Source organism: Salmo salar, chromosome ssa25, assembly GCF_905237065.1.
Source record: "Salmo salar chromosome ssa25, Ssal_v3.1, whole genome shotgun sequence".
Lineage (NCBI taxonomy): Eukaryota > Metazoa > Chordata > Actinopteri > Salmoniformes > Salmonidae > Salmo > Salmo salar.
In genome coordinates, this window is record NC_059466.1 from 37,256,035 (window position 1) to 37,280,265 (window position 24,231).

At 45.4% G+C, this 24,231-nt stretch overlaps 1 protein-coding gene across 2 annotated transcripts in view; it reads left to right on the plus strand.

Annotated features, from left to right (window-relative positions):
- The window catches only part of LOC106586701 (discoidin, CUB and LCCL domain-containing protein 2), a 41,203-nt gene that overhangs the window by 2,324 nt on the left and 14,648 nt on the right, over positions 1–24,231 (plus strand). For both annotated transcript variants that reach the window (XM_045707368.1, XM_014174247.1), the window contains exons 2-4: positions 4,775–4,999; positions 5,263–5,400; positions 15,597–15,721. In XM_045707368.1, coding sequence (XP_045563324.1) covers positions 4,775–4,999; positions 5,263–5,400; positions 15,597–15,721 — 488 coding nt within the window. The remainder of the gene's footprint in view (positions 1–4,774; positions 5,000–5,262; positions 5,401–15,596; positions 15,722–24,231) is intronic.

Here is a 24,231-nt window from a genome sequence, read left to right on the forward strand (position 1 = left end):
TAGCCTGTTCCCCTATAGCTCCTAACCCTAACCTGTTCCCCTATAGCTCATTAACCCTAGCCTGTTCCCCTATAGCTCCTAACCCCTAGCCTGTTCCCCTATAGCTCCTAACCCTAACCTGTTCCCCTATAGCTCATTAACCCTAGCCTGTTCCCCTATAGCTCCCAACCCCTAGCCTGTTCCCCTATAGCTCATTACCCCTAGCCTGTTCCCCTATAGCTCATTAACCCTAGCCTGTTCCCCTATAGCTCATTAACCCTAGCCTGTTCCCCTAAGCTCATTAACCCTAGCCTGTTCCCCTATAGCTCATTAAGCCTAGCCTGTTCCCCTATAGCTCATTAACCCTAGCCTGTTCCCCTATAGCTCCCAACCCCTAGCCTGTTCCCCTATAGCTCATTAACCCTAGCCTGTTTCCCTATAGCTCATTAACCCTAGCCTGTTCCCCTATAGCTCATTAACCCTAGCCTGTTCCTCTATAGCTCATTAACCCTAGCCTGTTCCCCTATAGCTCATTAACCCTAGCCTGTTCCCCGATAGCTCATTAACCCTAGCCTGTTCCCCTATAGCTCATTAACCCTAGCCTGTTCCCCTATAGCTCCCAACCCCTAGCCTGTTCCCCTATAGCTCCTTAACCCTAGCCTGTTCCCCTATAGCTCCTTAACCCTAGCCTGTTCCCCTATAGCTCCTTAACCCTAGCCTGTTCCCCTATAGCTCATTAACCCTAGCCTGTTCCCCTATAGCTCCTTAACCCTAGCCTGTTCCTCTATAGCTCATTAACCCCTAGCCTGTTCCCCTATAGCTCATAACCTCTAGCCTGTTCCCCTATAGCTCATAACCTCTAGCATGTTCCCCTATAGCTCCTTAACCCTAGCCTGTTCCCCTATAGCTCATTTAACCCTAGCCTGTTCCCCTATAGCTCCTAACCCCTAACCTGTTCCCCTATAGCTCCTTAACCCTAGCCTGTTCCCCTATAGCTCATTAACCCTAGCCTGTTCCCCTATAGCTCATTAACCCTAGCCTGTTCCCCTATAGCTCATTTAACCCTAGCCTGTTCCCCTATAGCTCATTTAACCCTAGCCTGTTCCCCTATAGCTCCCAACCCCTAGCCTGTTCCCCTATAGCTCCCAACCCCTAGCCTGTTCCCCTATAGCTCCTAACCCCTAGCCTGTTCCCCTATAGCTCATTAACCCTAGCCTGTTCCCCTATAGCTCCTAACACCTAGCCTGTTCCCCTATAGCTCCTAAACCCTAGCCTGTACCCCTATAGCTCCCAACCCCTAGTCTGTTCCCCTATAGCTCCTAACCCCTAGCCTGTTCCCCTATAGCTCATTAACCCTAGCCTGTTCCCCTATAGCTCATTAACCCTAGCCTGTTCCTCTATAGCTCATTACCCCTAGCCTGTTCCCCTATAGCTCCTAACCCCTAGCCTGTTCCCCTATAGCTCCTAACCCCTAGCCTGTTCCCCTATAGCTCCTTAACCCTAGCCTGTTCCCCTATAGCTCCTTAACCCTAGCCTGTTCCCCTATAGCTCCTTAACCCTAGCCTGTTCCCCTATAGCTCCTAACCCCTAGCCTGTTCCCCTATAGCTCCAAACCCCTAGCCTGTTCCCATATAGCTCCCAACCCCTAGCCTGTTCCCCTATAGCTCCCAACCCCTAGCCTGTTCCCCTATAGCTCCCAACCCCTAGCCTGTTCCCCTATAGCTCCTTAACCCTAGCCTGTTCCCCTATAGCTCCCAACCCCTAGCCTGTTCCCCTATAGCTCATTAACCCTAGCCTGTTCCCCTATAGCTCCTTAACCCTAGCCTGTTCCCCTATAGCTCCCAACCCCTCGCCTGTTCCCCTATAGCTCATTAACCCTAGCCTGTTCCCCTATAGCTCCTAACCCCTAGCCTGTTCCCCTATAGCTCCAAACCCCTAGCCTGTTCCCATATAGCTCCCAACCCCTAGCCTGTTCCCCTATAGCTCCTAACCCCTAGCCTGTTCCCCTATAGCTCCCAACCCCTAGCCTGTTCCCCTATAGCTCCCAACCCCTAGCCTGTTCCCCTATAGCTCCTTAACCCTAGCCTGTTCCCCTATAGCTCCCAACCCCTAGCCTGTTCCCCTATAGCTCATTAACCCTAGCCTGTTCCCCTATAGCTCATTAACCCTAGCCTGTTCCCCTATAGCTCCCAACCCCTCGCCTGTTCCCCTATAGCTCATTAACCCTAGCCTGTTCCCCTATAGCTCATTAACCCCTAGCCTGTTCCCCTATAGCTCATTAACCCCTAGCCTGTTCCCCTATAGCTCATTAACCCCTAGCCTGTTCCCCTATAGCTCATTAACCCCTAGCCTGTTCCCCTATAGCTCATTAACCCCTAGCCTGTTCCCCTATAGCTCATTAACCCCTAGCCTGTTCCCCTATAGCTCATGAACCCCTAGCCTGTTCCCCTATAGCTCATTAACCCCTAGCCTGTTCCCCTATAGCTCATTAACCCCTAGCCTGTTCCAGTATAGCTCCTAACCTCTCAATGGTTGCAGATCTGTACATTGTAGCAAAATGTGGCAGACTCCAGCTTGACTTTAAATGGATTAAAGGAAGTGTATGCCATATGGCAACACCTACCTGGTGAAGGGATTGGGATTTCGGACAAATTCTCTGTCCCGTACAATATACGACAGGGTTAAAGGTAAAGCCAAAGAACAGGGTTCCGGTTGGCCAAAGTCAGCTGCAGTAGATTTGTCCGCAGAACTCTGTTGGTATCCAGATAACTAAACAGTGATGGTGAAATCCTAACCCCTCATCCTCTCCTGTCCGCTGTTCAAAGTCTGAAAGTGTCTACGTCTATCCCACTGATATCTCCAGTTCTACAGTTACCCATAATGTGTGTGTACAGTATTTGTGTAACACAACCCTTATGTGAATATTGGCTACATTCACCCATTATGTGTTGATAGATACATGTACAGTTGAAGTCAAAAGTTTACCTACACCTTAGCCAAATACCTTTAAACTCAGTTTTTCACAATTCCTGACATTTAATAATAGTAAAAATTCCCTGTCTTAGATCAGTTAGGATCACCACTTTATTTTAAGAATGTGAAATGTCAGAATAATAGTAGAGAGAATTATTTCTTTCAGCTTTTATTTCTTTCATCACATTCCCAGTGGGTCAGTAGTTTACATACACTCAATTAGTATTTGGTAGCATTGCCTTTAAATTGTTTTACTTGGGTCAAACATTTCGGGTAGCCTTCCAAAAGCTTCTCACAATAAGTTGGGTGAATTTTGGCCCATTCCTCCTGACAGAGCTGGTGTAACTGAGTCAGGTTTGTAGGCCTTCTTGCTCGCATATGCTTTTTCAGTTCTTCCCACAATTTTTCTATGGGATTGAGGTCAGGGCTTTGTGATGGCCACTCCAATACCTTGACTTTGTTGTCCTTAAGCCATTTTGCCACAACTTTGGAAGTATGCTTGGGGTCAATGTCCATTTGGAAGACCCATTTGCGACCAAGCTTTAACTTCCTGACTGATGTCTTGAGATGTTGCTTCAATATGCCCACATAATTTTCCTGCCTCATGATGCCATCTATTTTGTGAAGTGCACCAGTCCCTCCTGCAGCAAAGCACCCCCACAACATGATGCTGCCACCCCGTGCTTCATGGTTGTGATGGTGTTCTCTGGCTTGCAAGCATCCCCCTTTTTCCTCCAAACATAACGATAGTCATTATGGAAAAACAGTTTTGTTTTTGTTTCATCAGACCAGAGGACGTTTCTCCAAAAAGTACGATCTTTGTCCCCATGTGCAGTTGCAAAGCGTAGTCTGGCTTTTTTTGGAGCAGTGGCTTCTTCCTTGCTTAGCGGCCTTTCAGGTTATGTCGATATGGGACTCGTTTTACTGTGGATATAGATACTTTTGTACCTGTTTCCTCCAGCATCTTCACAAGGTCCTTTGCTGTTGTTCTTGGATTGATTTGCACTTTTCGCACCAAAGTACGTTCATCTCTAGGAGACAGAACGCGTCTCCTTCCAGAGCGCTATGACATCTGTGTGGTCACATGGTGTTTATAGTTGTGTACTATTGTTTGTACAGATGAACGTGGTACCTTCAGGCGTTTGGAAATTGCTATGAAGGATGAACCAGACTTGTGGAGGTCTACAATTTTTTTTACTGAGGTCAGCATTTCTTTTGATTTTCCCATGATGTCAAGCAAAGAGGCACTGAGTTTGAAGGTAGGCCTTGAAATACATCCACAGGTACACCTCCAATTGACTCAAATTATGTCAATTAGCCTATCAGAAGCTTCTAAAGCCATGACATCATTTTCTGGAATTTTACAAGCTGTTTAAAAGCACAGTCAACTTAGTGTATGTAAACTTCTGACCCATTGGAATTGTGATACAGTGAAATAATCGGTCTGTAAACAATTGTTGGAATAATTACTTGTCATGCACAAAGTAGATGTCCTAACCGACTTGCCAAAACTATAGTTTGTTAACAAGAAATTTGTGGAGTGGTTGAAAAAATGAGTTTTAATGACTCCAACCTAAGTGTATGTAAACTTCCGACTTCAACTATGTCACAGGCGGCTGGTATAACCTTAATTTGGGAGGACTGCTCATACTAATGCCTGGAACAGAGTTAATGGAATGGTATCAAACACATACAACACTTAGTTGCTTGATATCATTCCATTTCAGCCATCATCTTTGAGCCGTCTTCCCCTCACCAGCCTCCTTTGATGTATGTATATGTGTCCAGCCGTCACTCATTGTGTGTATGTGTGTCCCTGCAGGCGATGGCTGTGGCCTCAGTGTTTTGGGCCCCTGCAGTGGGAGCCTGTCGTCTCTGGGTTACCCTGGTACGTACCCTAACCACACGGTGTGTGAGTGGGAGATCAGCGTGCCGCAGGGCCGGAGGCTCCACTTCCGCTTCGCTGACCTGGACATAGAGGATAACAACTGTCAGGTCAACTACCTCAGGATCTACGATGGTATAGGACCGCGTAGGACCCAGATAGGTGAGAGAGGGAAATGGGGAAGGAGGGAGGGAGATCATCAGGAAGGGGGAGGGGTATGAAATATACTGTGCATAATCAATAGCAATCACTATATGACAGTGTCAGTATATGACAGACATATCAATAGAATAACACTGTCTGTACCACTGTATGAATGTAGATAATAACATCTTGTTCAGAGTACAAGATGAAGTTGTAACGCCAAGGTAGGATTATGGAACTAGCGAGTTCTATGCTATTGAACTGACCCTCTCCTCCTCTAGTGAAGTTCTGTGGTCTGGGCCTGAATGTTCCTGATCTCATCCTGTCCAGTGGGAACCAGGTCACCGTCCAGTTTATGAGTGGGACCCACCAAAGTGGGCGGGGCTTCTCCCTGGCCTACTCCACCACAGAACACACAGGTACCAGGCGTTAAAAGTTAGAGGGCAGGTTCTGAGCTGCTGCTGGTGTCCAAACTTTCAGATATGACAATGTCACTAAGGGCCCATCTTAGTTGAGATCACAATAGATTGTTTTACAGTAACATTGTGCCCCCATGACTAAGAGTTGCCTAGGTAACAGTGTGTGTGTATGTGTCTGCGTGATTAGGGGTCTCATGTGAGTCATATTAAAGATGTTTCTCTTCTCAGTCTCTTTTCCCTTTACTCCTCCTCTACTCTCTCTTCCTTTTCATCCTTCCACCTCTTCCTTACTGGAGAAATAACTATTTTACATCTATTACAGTGACTGGCATCTGTAAGTGGTGTCTCCTGCTGCTCTCCTTCTGTCAGTGAGTGGGAGATATATGGAGTGAATTCAGTTACAGGGAGACGTGAGGGAAGTGATCTGCTGTAACATGGAGTGTAATACAGCTGGCTGGCATTTACCTCTACATATAGCTGTGTGTGTGTTACTACATTTTTGGTTTTACTATCCTTGTGAGGACCAGAAGTCCTTATAAGGATAGTAAAATAAGGAACATTCAGACACGTGGTGACATTTCGCCAGTCCCTACAAGGTACAGGGCTATTTTAGGCATAGGAGTTAGGGTTACAATTAGGGTTAGGAGTTAAGCTTAGGTTAAGGGTTAGGTTTAGGGAAAATAGGATTTTGAATGGGAATCAATTGTTTGGTCCTCACAAGGATAATAAATCAATGTGTGTGTTTTAATTCTGAAGTTCAGCTCTGTGTGAGCATCGTGTGTGTGTGTGTGTGAATCGCGTGTGTGTGTGTGTGTGTGACTAACAGAGAGAAGGTAAAGATGTGGCGTAGTGAGAGATGAGGAGGTGAATAGAGAAGGAACTTACTGGATAGTTTCGGTAGAGGGCAGATGGAAGGACAGGGAGGCTTAGGCCGGGATTCATTACAAAACTGTGCTACAGTGCCTTTGGAAAGTATTCAGACCCCTTGACTTTTTCCACATTTTGTAGCGTTACAGCCTCGCTCTAAAATGGATTAAATAAAAAATGTCCTCAACAATCTACACACACTACCCCATAATGACGAAGTGAAAACAGGTTGTTGGAAATGTTGGCAAATTTATACAAAATCAAAAACAGAAAAACCTGTTGTGGAAACACCATGACACTCAATGTTAAATGAATTATTGTCAGCGTACTGGAGAGGTTCCAACAAACTTAGTGAACGTCTGTCAGGAGCTCTAACGGGACAGTCCTGTTTTAGTTCTTCTATATACTGCAGACAAGTCATATTTGCATGATTTAGCTTATTCATAATTAATTAATCATTAACGTTTGCTTCATTCAATGACCGACCAATACTGGGTCATGCATGTGACAGACCAATACTGGGTCATGCATGTGACAGACCAATACTGGGTCATGCATGTGACAGACCAATACTGGGTCATGCATGTGACAGACCAATACTGGGTCATGCATGTGACAGACCAATACCTCACAGGGCTTCTCTCTAAGCTGAGACCTTGAAACTGAGATATCCCTTTCCCAAAACAAGGGTCTGGGTGTACTGCCAAATTGCAGACACTGATAGTGAGGATTCGTTCAATCAGTCACTTGCATGAACACACATTGGTTTATAGAAAAGCACAAACGGAGAACACAGAAATGTATGAATAAAAAAGCACCAACATTTTCCATCACATACCTTATTTACATAAGTATTCAGACCCTTTGCTATGAGACTCAAAATTGAGCTCAGATGCATCCTGTTTCCATTGATCATCCTTGAGATGATTTGACAACTTGATTGGAGTCCACCTGTGGTCAATTTAATTGATTGGACATCATTTGGAAAGGCACACACCTGTCTACATAAGGTCCCACTGTTGACAGAGCAAAAACCAAGCCGTGAGGTCAAAGGAATTGTCTGTAGAGCTCAGACAGGATTGTGTCGAGGCACAGATCTGGGGAAGGGTACCAGTGGCCTCTATCATTCTTAAATGGAAGAAGTTTTGAACCACCAAGACTCTTCCTAGAGCTGGTTGCCCGGCCAAACTGAGCAATCGGGGCAGAAGGGCTTTGGTCAGGGAGGTGACCAAGAACCTGATGGTCACTCTGACAGAGCTCTAGAGTTCCTCTGTGGAGATTGGATAACCTTCCCAAAAGACAACCATCTCTGCAGCACTCCACAAATTGGGCCTTTATGGTAGAGTGGCCAAACGGAAGCCACTCCTCAGTAGAAGGCACATGACAGCCCTCTTGGAGTTAGCCGAAAGGCACCTAAAGACTCTCAGACCATGAGAAACAAGATTCTCTTGTCTGATGAAACCAATATGGAACTATTTGGCCTGAATGCCAAGCGTCACGTCTGGGGGAAACCTTGCACCATCCCTACGGTGAAGAATGCAGCATCATGGGGATGTTTTTCAGTGTCAGGGACTGGGAGACTAGTCAGGATTGAGGCAAAGATGAACGGAGCAAAGTACAGAGAGATTGTTGATGAAAACCCGCTCCAGAGCGCTCAGGACCTCAGACTGGGGGCGAAGGTTCACCTTCCAACAGGACAACAACCCTAAGCACACAGCCAAGACAATGCAGGATTGTCTTCGGGACAAGTCTCTGAATGTCCTTGAGTGGCCCAGCCAGAGCCCAGACTTGAACCCGATCGAACATCTCTAGAGAGACCTGAAAATAGCTGTGCAGCAAGCTCCCCATCCAACCTGACAGAGCTTGAGAGAATCTGCAGAGAAGAATGGGAGAAACTTGCCAAATACAGGTGTGCCAATCTTGTAGCATCATACCCAAGAAAACTTGAGGCTGTAATCGCTGCCAAAGGTGCTTCAACAAAGTACTGAGTAAAGGGTCTGAATACTTATGTAAATGTATTTTTATTTTATTTGTTATTATTAATCTGCTTTGACCTTATGGGGTATTGTGTGTAGATTGATGAGAAAAAAAACGATTTAATCCAGTTTAGAATAAAGCTGTAACGTAACAAACTGTGGAAAAAGTCAAGTGGTCTGAATACTTTCCGAATGCACTGTACGCTTGACATTTAAAGGGAATTTCCAATTGAGCCGACATCGGCATTGTTACCTTGAATGCAATCTCCTGCGAACGCGGTAATTTTGCCTTTAAAAGTCGCCTTATCTACAAGCTCAATCGGATGGTATCACAGCCTTAATGATGGGTTGTGCTGTTAACTCACCTCTGAACAGACACACACACATGCACATATACACACTAGACATAACTTGTGCACTGCTGTTGTAGTTCTAGAGCTTTGTACCATTCTGTGCAGAGCACTTTCTTATCTCTCTGTTTGTGTTGCACAATTCTAACAGTGTGTGTGCATTACAGTGAGAGTGTCAGGAACAGTGTGTGATGTGTGTGTGTGTCCACATCACCAACAAACTATCATGGTCCAAACACACCAATTAGGTCGTGAAGAGGGCATGACAACACCTTTTCCCCTTCAGGAGACTGAAAATATGTTTAATTGGTCCCCAGATCCTCAAGAAGTTATACAGCTGCACCATCGAGAGCATCCTGACTGGTTGCATCACCGCCTGGTATGGCAACTGCTCGGCATCCGACTGTAAGGCGCTACAGAGGGTAGTGCGTTAGACCTACATATTGGGACCTATATACTAGGCGGTGTCAGAGGAAGGCCCAAAAAATTGGCAAAGACTCCTGTTTTCTTTGCTACCACACAGCAAGTGGTACCGAAGCACCAAGTCTATGTCCAAAAGGCTCCTTAACAGCTTATTCCGCCAAGCCATAAGACTACTGAATATTTAATCAAATGGCCACCTGGACTATTTGCATTGACCCCCCTCAACTAACCTGGATCCCTTCACATTGACTCGTTACCGGTACCCCCTGTGTATAGGCTCATTATTGTAATTTTATTTGGCTATTTTTCATTTTTTTTACTTTATTTAGTAAAGATTTTTTTAACCAACAATGCCGTTTTAAGAAAATAGAGTTAAAAGGGCTTTTTAGTAAGCATTTCACTGTAAGGTCTACACTTGTTGTATTCAGCGCATGTGACAAATAACATTTGATTTTGATTTGATCGAGAACCCTTAGATTAATCCTTCCTTGTCTCTGTGTGTCTGGGCTTTGTCACACATCACTCCAAAGAGCTGTACATCTCTGCAGACTGTGTGTGTGTGTGTGTGTGTGTGTGTAGGGCAGTGCAGATCCAGCGTGTGTGATCACACTTCTGTTGTGTCAGGAGTCTGTCTACATCACCAGTCTCCCTGGAGTACTGTGGTGAGGGAAGAGAAGGAGAGATAGAGGGGATTGACAGGAAAGGAAGATAGAGACTAAAGGGGAAGCAGGGTGATGGAGATAAGAGAGAGAGAGAGAGAGAGAAAGCTGGGAGAAGGGAGGAGTCCATTTGAATTGAAGAGAGGGAGAAAGAGAGAGTGGGAGGGGGGTTGGAGATTGATCCTGGCCAAGTTTAAAAAAAAAAAATTATTCGCATACTCTGAAAGAAGGATATCAAATTACTGAAGAGAGAGAGAGACAGATTCATTTGTTATTGCTCATTCACAAGTTAGTGTTATATTGAGATAACATCACTGTGAGCTCCAGTATACAGGCAGTACTGAGCTAATGTAGACCTGGCCTACTCATCATCCTCTTGGTTTAGCAGAGCCACCTAGCAGGGCAGGCCAAGCCTATCTACCTAGAATAGCCATCTAGGCGACCAACCGACTGACCGAAGTCCGCTTCTACATGTAGAATCGGTTTGCAGTTTTCACTCGGTTTGCAAATTAGACGGCACTTTGGTCAGAGGTGCGTGGGAGAAATAAGGGAGTCTGACAACGTTACTGCCGGTGTAAATGTCCAATGTTTAGTTTGCCATTATCATTTCATACATGGTACATCTTGTGTCACACTTAATGATGTCCCCATACACCCCACTTATAGTGTACTAGTTCCGGTGTAACACCCACCCATCTACATTTTAGTCCGGCAGATGCTCGACAAACCTACCGGTCTGTCCGTGCCTTGACAATTCCTGGGCCTGCGTGCTGGATCACCAGTATAGGAAAGGCAAGCAAAGCAAAAAAATATATATAATTTGACTCTGTACCGGTACCCCCTGTATATAGCCCGGCTATTGATATTTTACTGCTGCTCTTTAATTATTTGTTATTTTTATCTCTTACTTTTTTAATGTATTTTCTTAAAACTACATTGTTGGTTAAGGGCTTGTAAATAAGCATTTCACTGTAAGGTCTACACCTGTTGTATTCGGCACATGTGACAAATAACATTTGATTTGAATCAAATGGGGGAGGTTGGGGTGTGTGTGTGATGGGATGGTGTTTAGCAGTTTGAACAGCCACTCTGCTCTAAATCAAATTATATTTGTCAAATGCCTTGTAACAGTAAAATGCTTACTGAAGGGCTCTTCCCAACAATGCAGAGAGAAAATTATAAAAATAATTTAAAAAATAACACAAGGAATAAATTAGAGGTCGACCGATTGTGATTTTTCAACGCCGACACCGATACCGATTATTGGTGGACCAAAAAAAGCAAGTGACGTCACCTATTGAAAAGCTATTAGCGCGCACCCCGCTAACTTGCTAGCCATTTCACATCGGTTACACCAGCCTAATCTCGGGAGATGATAGGCTTGAAGTCATAAACAGCTCAATGCTTGAAGAATTGCGAAGAGCTGCTTGCAAACGCACGAAAGTGCTGTTTGAATGCTTACGAGCCTGCTGCTGCCTACCATCGCTCAGTCAGACTGCTCTATCAAATATCAAATCATAGACTTAATTATAACATAATAACACACAGAAATACGAGCCTTTGGTCATTAATATGGTCGAATCTGGAAACTATCATTTCGAAAACAAAACGTTTATTCTTTCAGTGAAATACGGAACTGTTCCGTATTTTATCTAACGGGTTGCATCCCTAAGTCTATATATTCCTGTTACATTGTACAACCTTCAATGTTATGTCATAATTATGTACAATTCTGGCATATTAATTACGGTCTTTGTTAGGAATAAATGGACTTCACACAGTTCGCAACGTGCCAGGCGGCCCAAACTGCTGCATATACCCTGACTGCTTGCACGGAACGCAAGAGAAGTGACACAATTTACCTAATTATAAGAAATTCATGTTAGCAGACAATATTAACTAAATATGCAGGTTTAAAAATATATACTTGTGTATTGATTTTAAAGAAAGGCATTGATGTTTATGGCTAGGTGCAACGACAGTGCTAAATCATCACCCGTTTGGCGAAGTAGGCTGTGATTCGATGAGAAATTAACAGGCACCGCATCGATTATATGCAACGCAGGACACGCTAGATAAACTAGTAATATCATCAACCATGTGTACTTAACTAGTGATTATGTGAAGATTGATTGTTTTTTATAAGTTTAATGCTAGTTAGCAACTTACCTTGGCTTCTTGCTGCCCTCGCGTAACAGGTTGTCAGCCTGCCACACAGGCTCCTCGTGGAGTGCAATGTAAGGCAGGTGGTTAGAGCATTGGACTAACAAGGTAAAGATCTGTCGTTCTGCCCCTGAACAAGGCAGTTAACCCACCGTTCCTCGGCCGTCATTGAAAATAAGAATGTGTTCTTAATCGGTCGACTATTAGAATAAATACACAAAGAGTAAGGATAACGTGGCTACAGTATATACACGGGGTAGATGTACTGAGTTAATGTACAGGGGTACGAGGCAATGGAGATAAAGTGGCTTGCCAAAGTATTTACCCCCTTTGGAATTTTTCCTATTTTGTTGCCTTACAACCTAGAATTAAAATAGTTTTGGGGGGGGTTTGTATCATTTGATTTACACAACTTGCCTACCACTTTGAAGATGCTAAGTATTCTTTCTTGTGAAACAAACAAGAAATAAGACAAAACAGAACTTGAGCGTGCATAACTATTCACCCCCCAAAGTCAATACATTGTAGAGCCACCTTTTGCAGCAATTACAGCTATAAGTCTCTTGGGGTATGTCTCTATAAGCTTGGCACATCTAGCCACTGGGATTTTTGTCCATTCTTCAAGGAAAAACTGCTCCAGCTCCTTCAAGTTGGATGGGTTCCGCTGGTGTACAGCAATCTTTAATTCATACCACAGATTATCAATTGGATTGAGGTCTGGGCTTTGACTAGGCCATTCCAAGACATTTAGATGTTTCCCCTTAAACCACTCCAGTGTTGCTTTAGCAGTATGCTTAGGGTCTTTTTTTCTTTTCTTTTTTTACCTTTATTTAACTAGGCAAGTCAGTTAAGAACAAATTCTTATTTTCAATGACGGCCTAGGAACAGAGTCATGACGGCCTAGGTCATTGTCCTGATGGAAGGTGAACCTCTGTCCCAGTCTGAAATCTCTGGAAGACTGAAACAGGTTTCCCTCAAGAATTTCCCTGTATTTAGCGCCATCCATCATTCCTTCAATTCTGACCAGTTTCTCAGTCCCTGCCGATGGAAAAACATCCCCACAGCATGATGCTGCCACCAGTGTGCTTCATTGTGGGGATGGTGTTCTCGGGGCGCCAGACATAGCGTTTTCCTTGATGGCCAAAATGCTCAATTTTTGTCTCATCTGACCAGAGTACCTTCTTCCATATGTTTGGGAAGTCTCCCACATTCTTTTTGGCGAACACCAAATGTGTTTGCTCATTTTCTTTCTTTAAGCAATGGCTTTTTTTCTGGCCACTCTTCTGTAAAGTCCAGCTCTGTGGAGTGTACGGCTTAAAGTAGTCCTATGGACAGATAGTCCAATCTCCGCTGTGGAGCTTTGCAGCCCCTTCAGAGTTATCTTTGGTCTCTTTTGTTGCCTCTCTGATTAATGCCCTCCTTGCCTGGTCCATGAGTTTTGGTGGGCGGCCCTCTCTTGGCAGGTTTGATGTGGTGCCATATTCTTAAAAAAAAAATTATAATGGATTTCATGGTGCTCTGTGGGATGTTCAAAGTTTCTGATATTTTTTATAACCCACCCTGATCTGTACTTCTCCACAACTTTGTCCCTGACCTATTTGGATTGCACACAGGTGGACTTTATTTAACTAATTATGTTACTTCTGAAGGTAATTGGTTGCACCAGATCTTATTTAGGGCCTTCATAGCAAAGGGGGTGAATACATATGCACGCACCACTTCTGTTTTTAATTTTTTTGGTTTCACTTCACCAATTTGGACTATTTTGTGTATGTCCATTACATGAAATCCAAATAAAATGATTTTAAATTACAGGTTGTATTGCAACAAAATAGGAAAAACGCCAAGGGGGATGAATACTTTTGCAAGGCACTGTAGATAATTACATATAGGTAGGGGTAAAGTGACTAGGCAACAGGATAGATAATAAGCAGCAGTGTATGTGATGAGTTAAGAGTTAGTGCGAAGGGGGGTCATTGCAGATAGTCTGGGTATATATTTGCTCAACTATTTAACTAACTATTTAGCAGTCTTATGGCTTGGGGTAGGAGCTGTTCATGGTCCTATTGGTCCCAGACTTAGTGTATCGGTACAGCTTGCTGTGCAGTAGCAGTGAGAACAGTCTATAAAGGTCCTGAATGACAGGGAGCTCGGCCCCAGTGATCTACTGGGCCGTATGCAATACCCTCTGTAGCACCTTGTGCTTGGATGCCAGGCAGTTGCCATACCAAGCGGTGATGCAGCCAGTCAAGATGCTCTCAATGGTGCAGCTGTATAACTTTTTCAGGATTCAAAATAATTTTCAGCCTACTGAGGTGGAAGAGGCATTGTCGTGCCTTCTTCTATGTTAATTCCTTAGTGATGTGGACACTGAGGAACTCGAACCTCTCGACCCGCTCCACTACAGCCCCGTCAATGTGGATGAGAGCGTGCTCGGCCCGCCATTTCCTGTAATCCAAGATCAGTTCCTTTGTCTTGCTGACGTTGAGGGAGAGGTTGGGTCCTGGAACCACACTGCCAGGTCACTGACCTCCTCCTTATAGGCTGTCTCATCGTTGTTGGTGATCAGGCCTACCACCGTCATGTCGTCAGCAAACTTACGATGGTGTTGGAGTAGTGCATGGCCACGCAGTCGTGGGTGAGAAGGGAGTACAGAAAGGGACTAGGCACGCACCCCGTTGAGGGTCAGCCTGGCGACTGTGTTGTTGCCTACCCTCACCCCCTGGGGACAGACCGTCAGGTAGTCCAGGATCCAGTTGCAAAGGGATGTGTTCAGTCCCAGGGTCCTGAGCTGTAGTCAATGAACAACATTCTCACATAGGTGTTCCTCTTGTCCAGGTAGGATAGGGCAGTGTGGAGTGCAATAGAGATTGCGTCATCTGTGGATCTGTTGGGGCGGTAAACGAATTGGAGTGTGTCTGGGATGATGGTGGTGATGTGTGCCATGACCAGCCTTTCAAAGCATTTCATGGCTGCATATGTGAGTGCTACGATGCAAAAAGTCATTTAGACAGGTTACCTTGGTGTTCTTGTGCACTGCTTGAAACATGTAGATATTACAGACTGGGTCAGGGAGAGGTTGAAAATGTAATTGAAAACAATTTCCACCTGGTCAGCGTATGCTCTGAGTACCTGTCCTCGTAATCCGTCTGGCCTCCTGGCCTTGTGAATGTTAACCTGTTTAAAGGTCCGACTCACACAGTCGTCTGGAACAGCTGGTGCTCTCATGCATGGTTCAGTGTTGCTTGCCTCGAAGCGAGCGTAGAAGGCAATGCGCATAGAAGGCATTTAGCTCGTCTGGTAGGCTCACATCACTGGGCAACTCGCGGCTGGGTTTCCCTTTGAATCCATGATAGTTTGCAATCCCTGCCACATCCGATGATCGTCAGAGCCAATGCTGTCTTTGGTGACTGGTAGTTGCTTTGGTTACACATCAGGTTGAATCACTACTTGATCATGTGGTCATGACCTGACCAGACATGAACAATATCCCCCACGGTCCAGTGTGGTCAAACCAGACCTTAGCATGGTCAGGCAGGGGAGTTTTCCATTTGTCACCCTCAGTGAATGGATGGCTTTTCTAACCTTGTGGTCATCCCCCTCAGTATTTGTCTAGAATGTTATCCCCTTAGTGTGTCCGTGCGTACTTGTCTGTCCATGTGTGTCTGTCCGTGTGTGTGTGTGTGTGTGTGTACCTAGACACGGTGTAGTACAGAGCGAGAGCTGAGTTAATGTGATCTGTGTGTATGTCTTTGTAGATCTGATCACCTGTCTAGACAAAGGAATCCACTTCACTGAGGCAGAGTTCACCAGATACTGTCCAGCAGGATGCCTGACTTCTGTTGGGGAGATCTCTGGGACCATACCCCATGGCTACAGAGATGTGAGTATATGCACATTACACAGATAAGGGTGTGTGTGTGTTTGCATGCATACATCCAGGTGTGAGTGTGTGTCTGTGGGCCTGCATGTGTGTGCAGGCGCCAGTGTATGTCTGTCTGTGTGTGTGTGTGTGTGTGTGGCAGTCTGCGTGTCCCAGTCATTGTGGTGTGCACATGGTTCCCAGATGATTCACACTGCCACCCTTCCACCCCCCACACACACACACCAAGTCTGTCTATCCTGCTGAACCCTCAGTACCCAACAGCACCTCCACCGCTACCCCACAGGAACTAACTGATGATTCACACTGCCCCCCCTCACCAAGTCTGTCTCTCTGTCCTGCTGATCCCTCTGTACCCACCAGCACCTCTACCTCTACCCCACAGGAACGAACTGGCCACAGAGCCATGACTCACTTCATGGTCATGCTCCCTTCTCTTTCTTGTTCTATATCTCTTTTACTCTCTCACTTTCTCTTTCTATCTGTTTACTCTCTCTCTTCCCAACTTTCTTCCTGTATCTTTTCTCTCTCACACTCTCTCACTCACTCACTCACTCACTCACTCACTCACTCACTCACTCACTCACTCACTCACTCACTCACTCACTCACTCACTCACTCACTCACTCACTCACTCACTCACTCACTCACTCACTCACTCATATTAATGACTATGTAAACAGAGCCTCTCTCTCAGCGGTATGTAGGCACGTCCCAGGCTGATGACCTCACAATGCCCCGACTGTGTCTGAGGTCATGGGGGCTGAGGTAGTCTCTGACTGATGACCTCATACCTGGGTGGGTCAGAGGGTCCATGGGGTTGGGAAGGAAAGGAGGGAGGGCTAGATGGAGTGTGAGGGTGTTATTGATGAGGGGAGGCCCAGGGGTGACTCAGAGGCACGGTAGAGGGGAAGGTTTTTTTTTTTTTTTGTGTGTGTGTGTGTGTCTCAAAAGCACAGGGGAGGGAAAGGGGTTGTAGGGAGGTGAGCTAATTGTTTGGCCAAAGGAACGGTCTGCTAATTCAGCCCAGCTGGAGAAGGGTGCTGAGCCGACTGGTGTGTGTGTTTGTGACTGATGGTGTTTGTGAGCTTGTGGTGTGTGTTTGTGAGCTTGTGTAGGCGATGTTGTAGATTACATGGCAGAAAAGGATCCCTGGTTGTCCATGTTCAGCCAAACAGAGATGGAAGGGGTTACAACCATTACACCTAGAGTCAGTCTGACATTAGTTGCCATGGAGTGTTGCTCATTGGACCAGACTAGAGGTCTTTACAGGTCCAACAGGCCCCAAACTCTGAGATCCGACCTGGGACCCGACCGGGTCCTAAATTCTGACTTCTCTCTCGGATCTTGGTCAGGTCTGATATACAATGCATTCGGAAAGTATTCAGACCTCTTGACTTTTTGTTATGTTAGCCTTATTCTAAAATGTTTGTTTTTTCCCTCATCAGTCTACACACAATACCTCATAATCACGAAGCAAAAACAGTTCTTTAGAAATGTTTGCAAATGTATAAAAAGAAATAACGTATCTATCATATTTACATAAGTATTCAGACCCTTTACTCAGTACTTTGTTAAAGCACCTTTGACAGAAATCCATGTCGATGTCGGGAACATGGCGCCGGCATATCTCTGTCTTTCTCTCGGTCTCTCTAGGGCTAGGCCTAAGCTTGTCTCCTTTAATATATATGTTTTAGATTAATATTTTACAGTGGACACCTAGGCCTGTGCCTATATATGCATGCATTTAGCCCTCAAATCTCTGACAGCTGAACCGTGAGGTAGACAATTACTGTTTTAGGAAAGTAAAAAAACAAATAAAACAATAGACAGACTATAAAGTGTTGAATATGCTACACATCGAAACACAACGAATAGTGATTTTGTAATTTGTTATTAGTCGTTTTTAAGGACACATAACTGTGGATAATATCGTATGTTTATTGATGGCGCTGGCAGCACCCAGTTGGAGGTTTCTTTCTCTCTATCTCTTTCTACTCCCGCGGATCTGAATGGGTCTCTCGGATCCAAACCTGCACGGGTCTGTTTGGGTCTGTTTTCCACAGTCTTCCACAGAACGGGTCTGACTGTCTTCGTGTCCATTCGGATCGGGTCTCCGTTCTTTTTGAATATGTATTTATCCATATCAAACCAAATTGTATTTGTCACATGCGCCGATTACAACAGGTGTAGACCTTACAGTGAAATGCTTATTTACAAGCCCTTAACCAACAATGCAGTTTTAAGAAAATGCCTAAAAAATGTAAGAAATAAAAGTAACAAATAATTAAAGAGCAGCAGTAAAATAACAATAGCGAGGCTATATACAAGGTGTACTGGTACAGAGTCAATCTGCGGGGACACCGGTTAGTCGAGGTAATTGAGATTATATGTACATGTAGGTAGTTAGTAAAGTGACTATGCATCGATAATAACAGAGAGTAGTAGTAGCAGCAGCAGCAGCATAGAAGGGGGGAGGTGGTTCAATGCAAATAGTCCGGGAAGCCATTTGATTAAATGTTCAGGAGTCTTATGGCTTGGGGGTAGAAGCTGTTTAGAAGCCTGTTGGACCTATACTTGGCGCTCTGGTACCGCTTGCCGTGCGGGAACAAAGACCTGGGTGGCTGGAGCCTTTGACAATTTTTAGGGCCTTCCTCTGACACCGCCTGGTATAGAGGTCTTGGATGGCAGGAAGCTTGGCCCGGTGATGTACTGGGCCGTACGCACTACCCTCTGTAGTGCCTTGCGGTCAGAGGCTGAGCAGTTGCCATTCCAGGCAGTGATGCAACCCGTCAGGATGCTCTCGAACCTTTTGAGGATCTGAGGACCCATACCAAATCTTTTCAGTCTCCTGAGGGGGAATAGGTTTTGTCGTGCCCTCTTCACGACTGTCTTGGTGTGCTTGGACGCCAAGGAACTTGAAGCTCTTAACCTGCTCCACTACAGCCCCGTCGATGAGAATGGGGGTGTGCTCGGTCCTCCTTTTCCTGTAGCCCTCAATCATCTCCTTTGTCTTGATCACGTTGAGGGAGAGGTTGTTATTCTGGCACCACACGGCCAAGTCTCTGACCTCCTCCCTATAGGCTGTCTCGTCGTTGTCAGTGACCAGGCCTACCACTGTTGTGTCATCAGCAAACTTAATGATGGTGTTGGAGTCGTGCCTGGCTGTGCAGTCATGAGTGAACAGGGAGTACAGGAGGGGACTGAGCACGCACCCCCGAGGGGGGGCCCCTGTGTTAAGGATCAGCGTGGCAGATGTGTTGTTACCTACCCTTACCACCTGGGGGTGACCCGTCAGGAAGTCCAGGATCCAGTTGTAGAGGGAGGTGTTTAGTCCCAGGGTCCTTAGCATAGTGATGAGCTTTGAGGGCACCATGGTGTTGAACAATGAGCTGTAGTCAATGAATAGCATTCTCACATAGGTGTTCTTTTTGTCCAGGTGTGAAAGGGCAGTGTGGAGTGCAATAGAGTGCTTCATCTGTGGATCTTTTGGGGCAGTATGCAAATTGGAGTGGGTCTAGAGTTTCTGGGATAATGGTGTTGATGTGAGCCATGACCAGCCTTTCAAAGCACTTCATGGCTACAGACGTGAGTGCTGCGGGTCGGTAGTCATTTAGGCAGGTTATCTTGGTGTTCTTGGGCACAGGGACTATGGTGGTCTTCTTGAAACATGTTGGTTTTACAGACTCGAACAGGGAGAGGTTGAAAATGTCAGTGAAGACACTTGCCAGTTGGTCAGCCAATGCTCGGAGTACACATCCTGGTAATCCGTCTGGCCCTGCGGCCTTGTGAATGTTGACCTGTTTAACTTCTATGGGCAAATTCAAAAACAACAATATCATAATTCAACTTTCTCAAACATACAACTATTTACACCATTTTAAAGATACACTTCTCCTTGATGTAACCACATTGTCCAATTTCAAAAAGGCTTTACAGCGAAAGCAAAACATTAGATTATGTTAGGAGAGTACATACAAAAATAATCACACAGCCATTTTCCAAGCAATGACATGTCAATAAAACCCAAAACACAGCTAAATGAAGCACTAACCTTTGACGATCTTCATCAGATGACACTCCTAGGACATTATGTAACACAATACATGTATGTTTTGTTCGATAAAGTTCATATTTATATCCAAAAACAGCATTTTACATTGGCGCGTGATGTTCAGAAAATGTATTCCCACCAAAACGTCCGGTGAATGTGCACATCAATTTACAAAAATACTCATCATAAACGTTGACAAAATATATAACAATTATTTAAAGAATTATAGATAGACTACCCCTGGATGCAACCGCTGTGTCAGATTTTAAAATAGCTTTACGGAGAAAGCACATTTTTCAATATTCTGAGTACATAGCTCAGCCATCACGGCGAGCTATTCAGACACCCGCCAAGTTCGGGGCAACCTAAACTCAGAATTAGTATTAGAAATATTCTCTTACCTTTGCTGATCTTCGTCAGAATGCACTCCCAGGACTGCTACTTCCACAAGAAGTTCGAGCGTACAGATCACTTATCCAAAGGTATAACGCGTGAGCGCGGAACCAGAGACAAAGTCAAAATGTTCCATTACCGTACTTAGAAGCATGTCAAACGCTGTTTACAATCAATATTTATGGTATTTTTAACGTAACATTGCGATAATATTCCAACCGGACAATAGCGTATTCATTCAAGGAGAAAAAGAAGGAACGGCGTGCTCGCGTAACCCCGCATATCCAATCCCTTTGTTGCCAGGCAGACCACTCAGTAACTGAGCTCCAATACTCTGCCCAGTGACAGAAGGCTCAAATCACTTTCTGAAGGCTTTAGACAGCCAATGGAAGCCTTAGGAAGTGCAACGTAACCCCACGGATACTGTAGTTTCGAAAGGGACTAGAAAGAACTACAATTCTCAGATCCTCCACTTCCTGGTTGACTTTTTCTCAGGTTTTTGCCTGCCATATGAGTTGAGTTATACTCAGACACCATTCAAACAGTTTTAGAAACTTCAGAGTGTTTTCTATCCAAATCTACTAATAATATGGATATTCTAGTTTCTGGGCTAGAGTAGTAACCTGTTTAACCTGTTATGGATAGGGGGCAGTATTTTCACGGCCGGATAAAAAACGTACCCGATTTAATCTGATTATTACTCCTGCTCAGAAACTAGAATATGCATATAATTATTAGCTTTGGATAGAAAACACTCTAAAGTTTCTAAAACTGTTTGAATGGTGTCTGTGAGTATAACAGAACTCATTTGGCAGGGCAAAACCTGAGAAGATTCCAAACAGGAAGCGCCCTCTGACCATTTCTTGGCCTTCTTGATCATCTCTATCCAATACTGAGGATCTCTGCTGTAACGTGACACTTCCTACGGCTCGCAGAAGGCGGCAAAAAGCTGAATGGTGGCTTTGCAGGCCCTGGCTGAAAAACATTAGCGCATTTAGATAGTGGTCGATCAGAGAACAGAGACTGGAGGCGCGTGCACGAGGCGACACCATGTTTTTTTATTCTTTCGTCTTTGAACGAAAACAACGACTCCCGGTTGGAATATTATCGCTTTTTTACGAGAAAAATAGCATAAAAAGTGATTTTAAACAGCGGTTGACATGCTTCGAAGTACGGTAATGGAATATTTAGAATTTTTTTGTCACGAAACGCGTAACCCTTCGTCAACCTTGGATAGTGTCTTGAACGCACGAACAAAACGCCGCTATTTGGATAGAACTATGGATTATTTTGAACCAAACCAACATTTGTTATTGAAGTAGAAGTCCTGGGAGTGCATTCTGACGAAGAACAGGAAAGGTAATCAAACTTTTCTAATAGTAAATCGGAGTTTGGTGAGGGTCAAACTTGGTGGGTGTCAAAATAGCTAGCCGTGATGGCTGGGCTATCTACTCAGAATATTGCAAAATGTGCTTTCACCGAAAAGCTATTTTAAAATCGGACACCTCGATTGCATAAAGGAGTTCTGTATCTATAATTCTTAAAATAATTGTTATGTTTTTTGTGAACGTTTATCGTGAGTAATTTAGTAAATTCACCGGAAGTGTTTGGTGGGAATGCTAGTTCTGAACGTCACATGCTAATGTAAAAAGCTGTTTTTTGATATAAATATGAACTTGATTGAACAAAACATGCATGTATTGTATAACATGATGTCCTAGGTGTGTCATCTGATGAAGATAATCAAAGGTTAGTGCTGCATTTAGCTGTGGTTTTGTTTTTTGTGACATTATATGCTAGCTTGAAAAATGGGTGTCTGATTATTTCTGGCTGGGTACTCTGCTGACATAATCTAATGTTTTGCTTTCGCTGTAAAGCCTTTTTGAAATCGGACAGTGTGGTTAGATAAAGGAGAGTCTTGTCTTTAAAATGGTGTAAAATAGTCATGTTTGAAAAATTGAAGTTTTGGATTTTTGAGGAATTTGTAATTCGCGCCACGCCTATCATTGGATATTGGAGCAGGTGTTCCGCCCCCTAGCCCAGACAGGTTAAAGGTCTTTCTCACATCGGCTGTGGAGAGAGTGATCACACAGTCATTCGGAACAGCTGATGCTCTTGTGCATGTTTCAGTGTTACTTGCCTCGAAGTGATTTAGCTCGTCTGGTAGGCTTGTGTCACTGGGCTCTCGGCTGTGCTTCCTTTTGTAGTCTGTAATGTCGGGTCGGGTGGGAAAGCCACGGATTCATTTTAGAACGAGTCTAACTTTTTGGACCCATGGAGACCTCTAGATCACACCTCAAGTCACCGGGGGGGTCAGTGTACCACACCCAGTCCCTCTATCTTTGCACCTCTCCTTTACTTGGTCACACTCTCTGTCAACTTTCTCAGTCGGAATGTGTCTCTCTCTAGTTCTACCCCTTTGGGTTGGTGTGTGATGTGTTGTAATGAGGGAGCGTTTTTGTGTTTATGTGTGTGCGTGTGCATGCATTGTGTGAGTGTTTGCGTAAGTGGTCTGTGCTCCGAGTGGCTGGGTGGGGTGGTTTAGTGCAGTGTGTTTGTGTAAGTGGTCTGTGCTCCGAGTGGCTGGGTGGGGTGGTTTAGTGCAGTGTGTTTGTGTAAGTGGTCTGTGCTCCGAGTGGCTGGGTGGGGTGGTTTAGTGCAGTGTGTTTGTGTTAGTGGTCTGTGCTCCGAGTGGCTGGGTGGGGTGGTTTAGTGCAGTGTGTTTGTGTAAGTGGTCTGTGCTCCGAGTGGCTGGGTGGGGTGGTTTAGTGCAGTGTGTTTGTGTAAGTGGTCTGTGCTCCGAGTGGCTGGGTGGGGTGGTTTAGTGCAGTGTGTTTGTGTTAGTGGTCTGTGCTCCGAGTGGCTGGGTGGGGTGGTTTAGTGCAGTGTGTTTGTTAGTGGTCTGTGCTCCGAGTGGCTGGGTGGGGTGGTTTAGTGCAGTGTGTTTGTGTAAGTGGTCTGTGCACCGAGTGGCTGGGTGGGGTGGTTTAGTGCAGTGTGTTTGTGTAAGTGGTCTGTGCACCGAGTGGCTGGGTGGGGTGGTTTAGTGCAGTGTGTTTGTGTTAGTGGTCTGTGCACCGAGTGGCTGGGTGGGGTGGTTTAGTGCAGTGTGTTTGTGTAAGTGGTCTGTGCACCGAGTGGCTGGGTGGGGTGGTTTAGTGCAGTGTGTTTGTTAGTGGTCTGTGCTCCGAGTGGCTGGGTGGGGTGGTTTAGTGCAGTGTGTTTGTGTAAGTGGTCTGTGCTCCGAGTGGCTGGGTGGGGTGGTTTAGTGCAGTGTGTTTGTGTTAGTGGTCTGTGCTCCGAGTGGCTGGGTGGGGTGGTTTAGTGCAGTGTGTTTGTGTAAGTGGTCTGTGCTCCGAGTGGCTGGGTGGGGTGGTTTAGTGCAGTGTGTTTGTTAGTGGTCTGTGCACCGAGTGGCTGGGTGGGGTGGTTTAGTGCAGTGTGTTTGTGTAAGTGGTCTGTGCACCGAGTGGCTGGGTGGGGTGGTTTAGTGCAGTGTGTTTGTGTTAGTGGTCTGTGCTCCGAGTGGCTGGGTGGGGTGGTTTAGTGCAGTGTGTTTGTTAGTGGTCTGTGCTCCGAGTGGCTGGGTGGGGTGGTTTAGTGCAGTGTGTTTGTTAGTGGTCTGTGCACCGAGTGGCTGGGTGGGGTGGTTTAGTGCAGTGTGTTTGTGTAAGTGGTCTGTGCTCCGAGTGGCTGGGTGGGGTGGTTTAGTGCAGTGTGTTTGTGTAAGTGGTCTGTGCTCCGAGTGGCTGGGTGGGGTGGTTTAGTGCAGTGTGTTTGTTAGTGGTCTGTGCTCCGAGTGGCTGGGTGGGGTGGTTTAGTGCAGTGTGTTTGTTAGTGGTCTGTGCACCGAGTGGCTGGGTGGGGTGGTTTAGTGCAGTGTGTTTGTGTAAGTGGTCTGTGCTCCGAGTGGCTGGGTGGGGTGGTTTAGTGCAGTGTGTTTGTTAGTGGTCTGTGCACCGAGTGGCTGGGTGGGGTGGTTTAGTGCAGTGTGTTTGTGTAAGTGGTCTGTGCTCCGAGTGGCTGGGTGGGGTGGTTTAGTGCAGTGTGTTTGTTAGTGGTC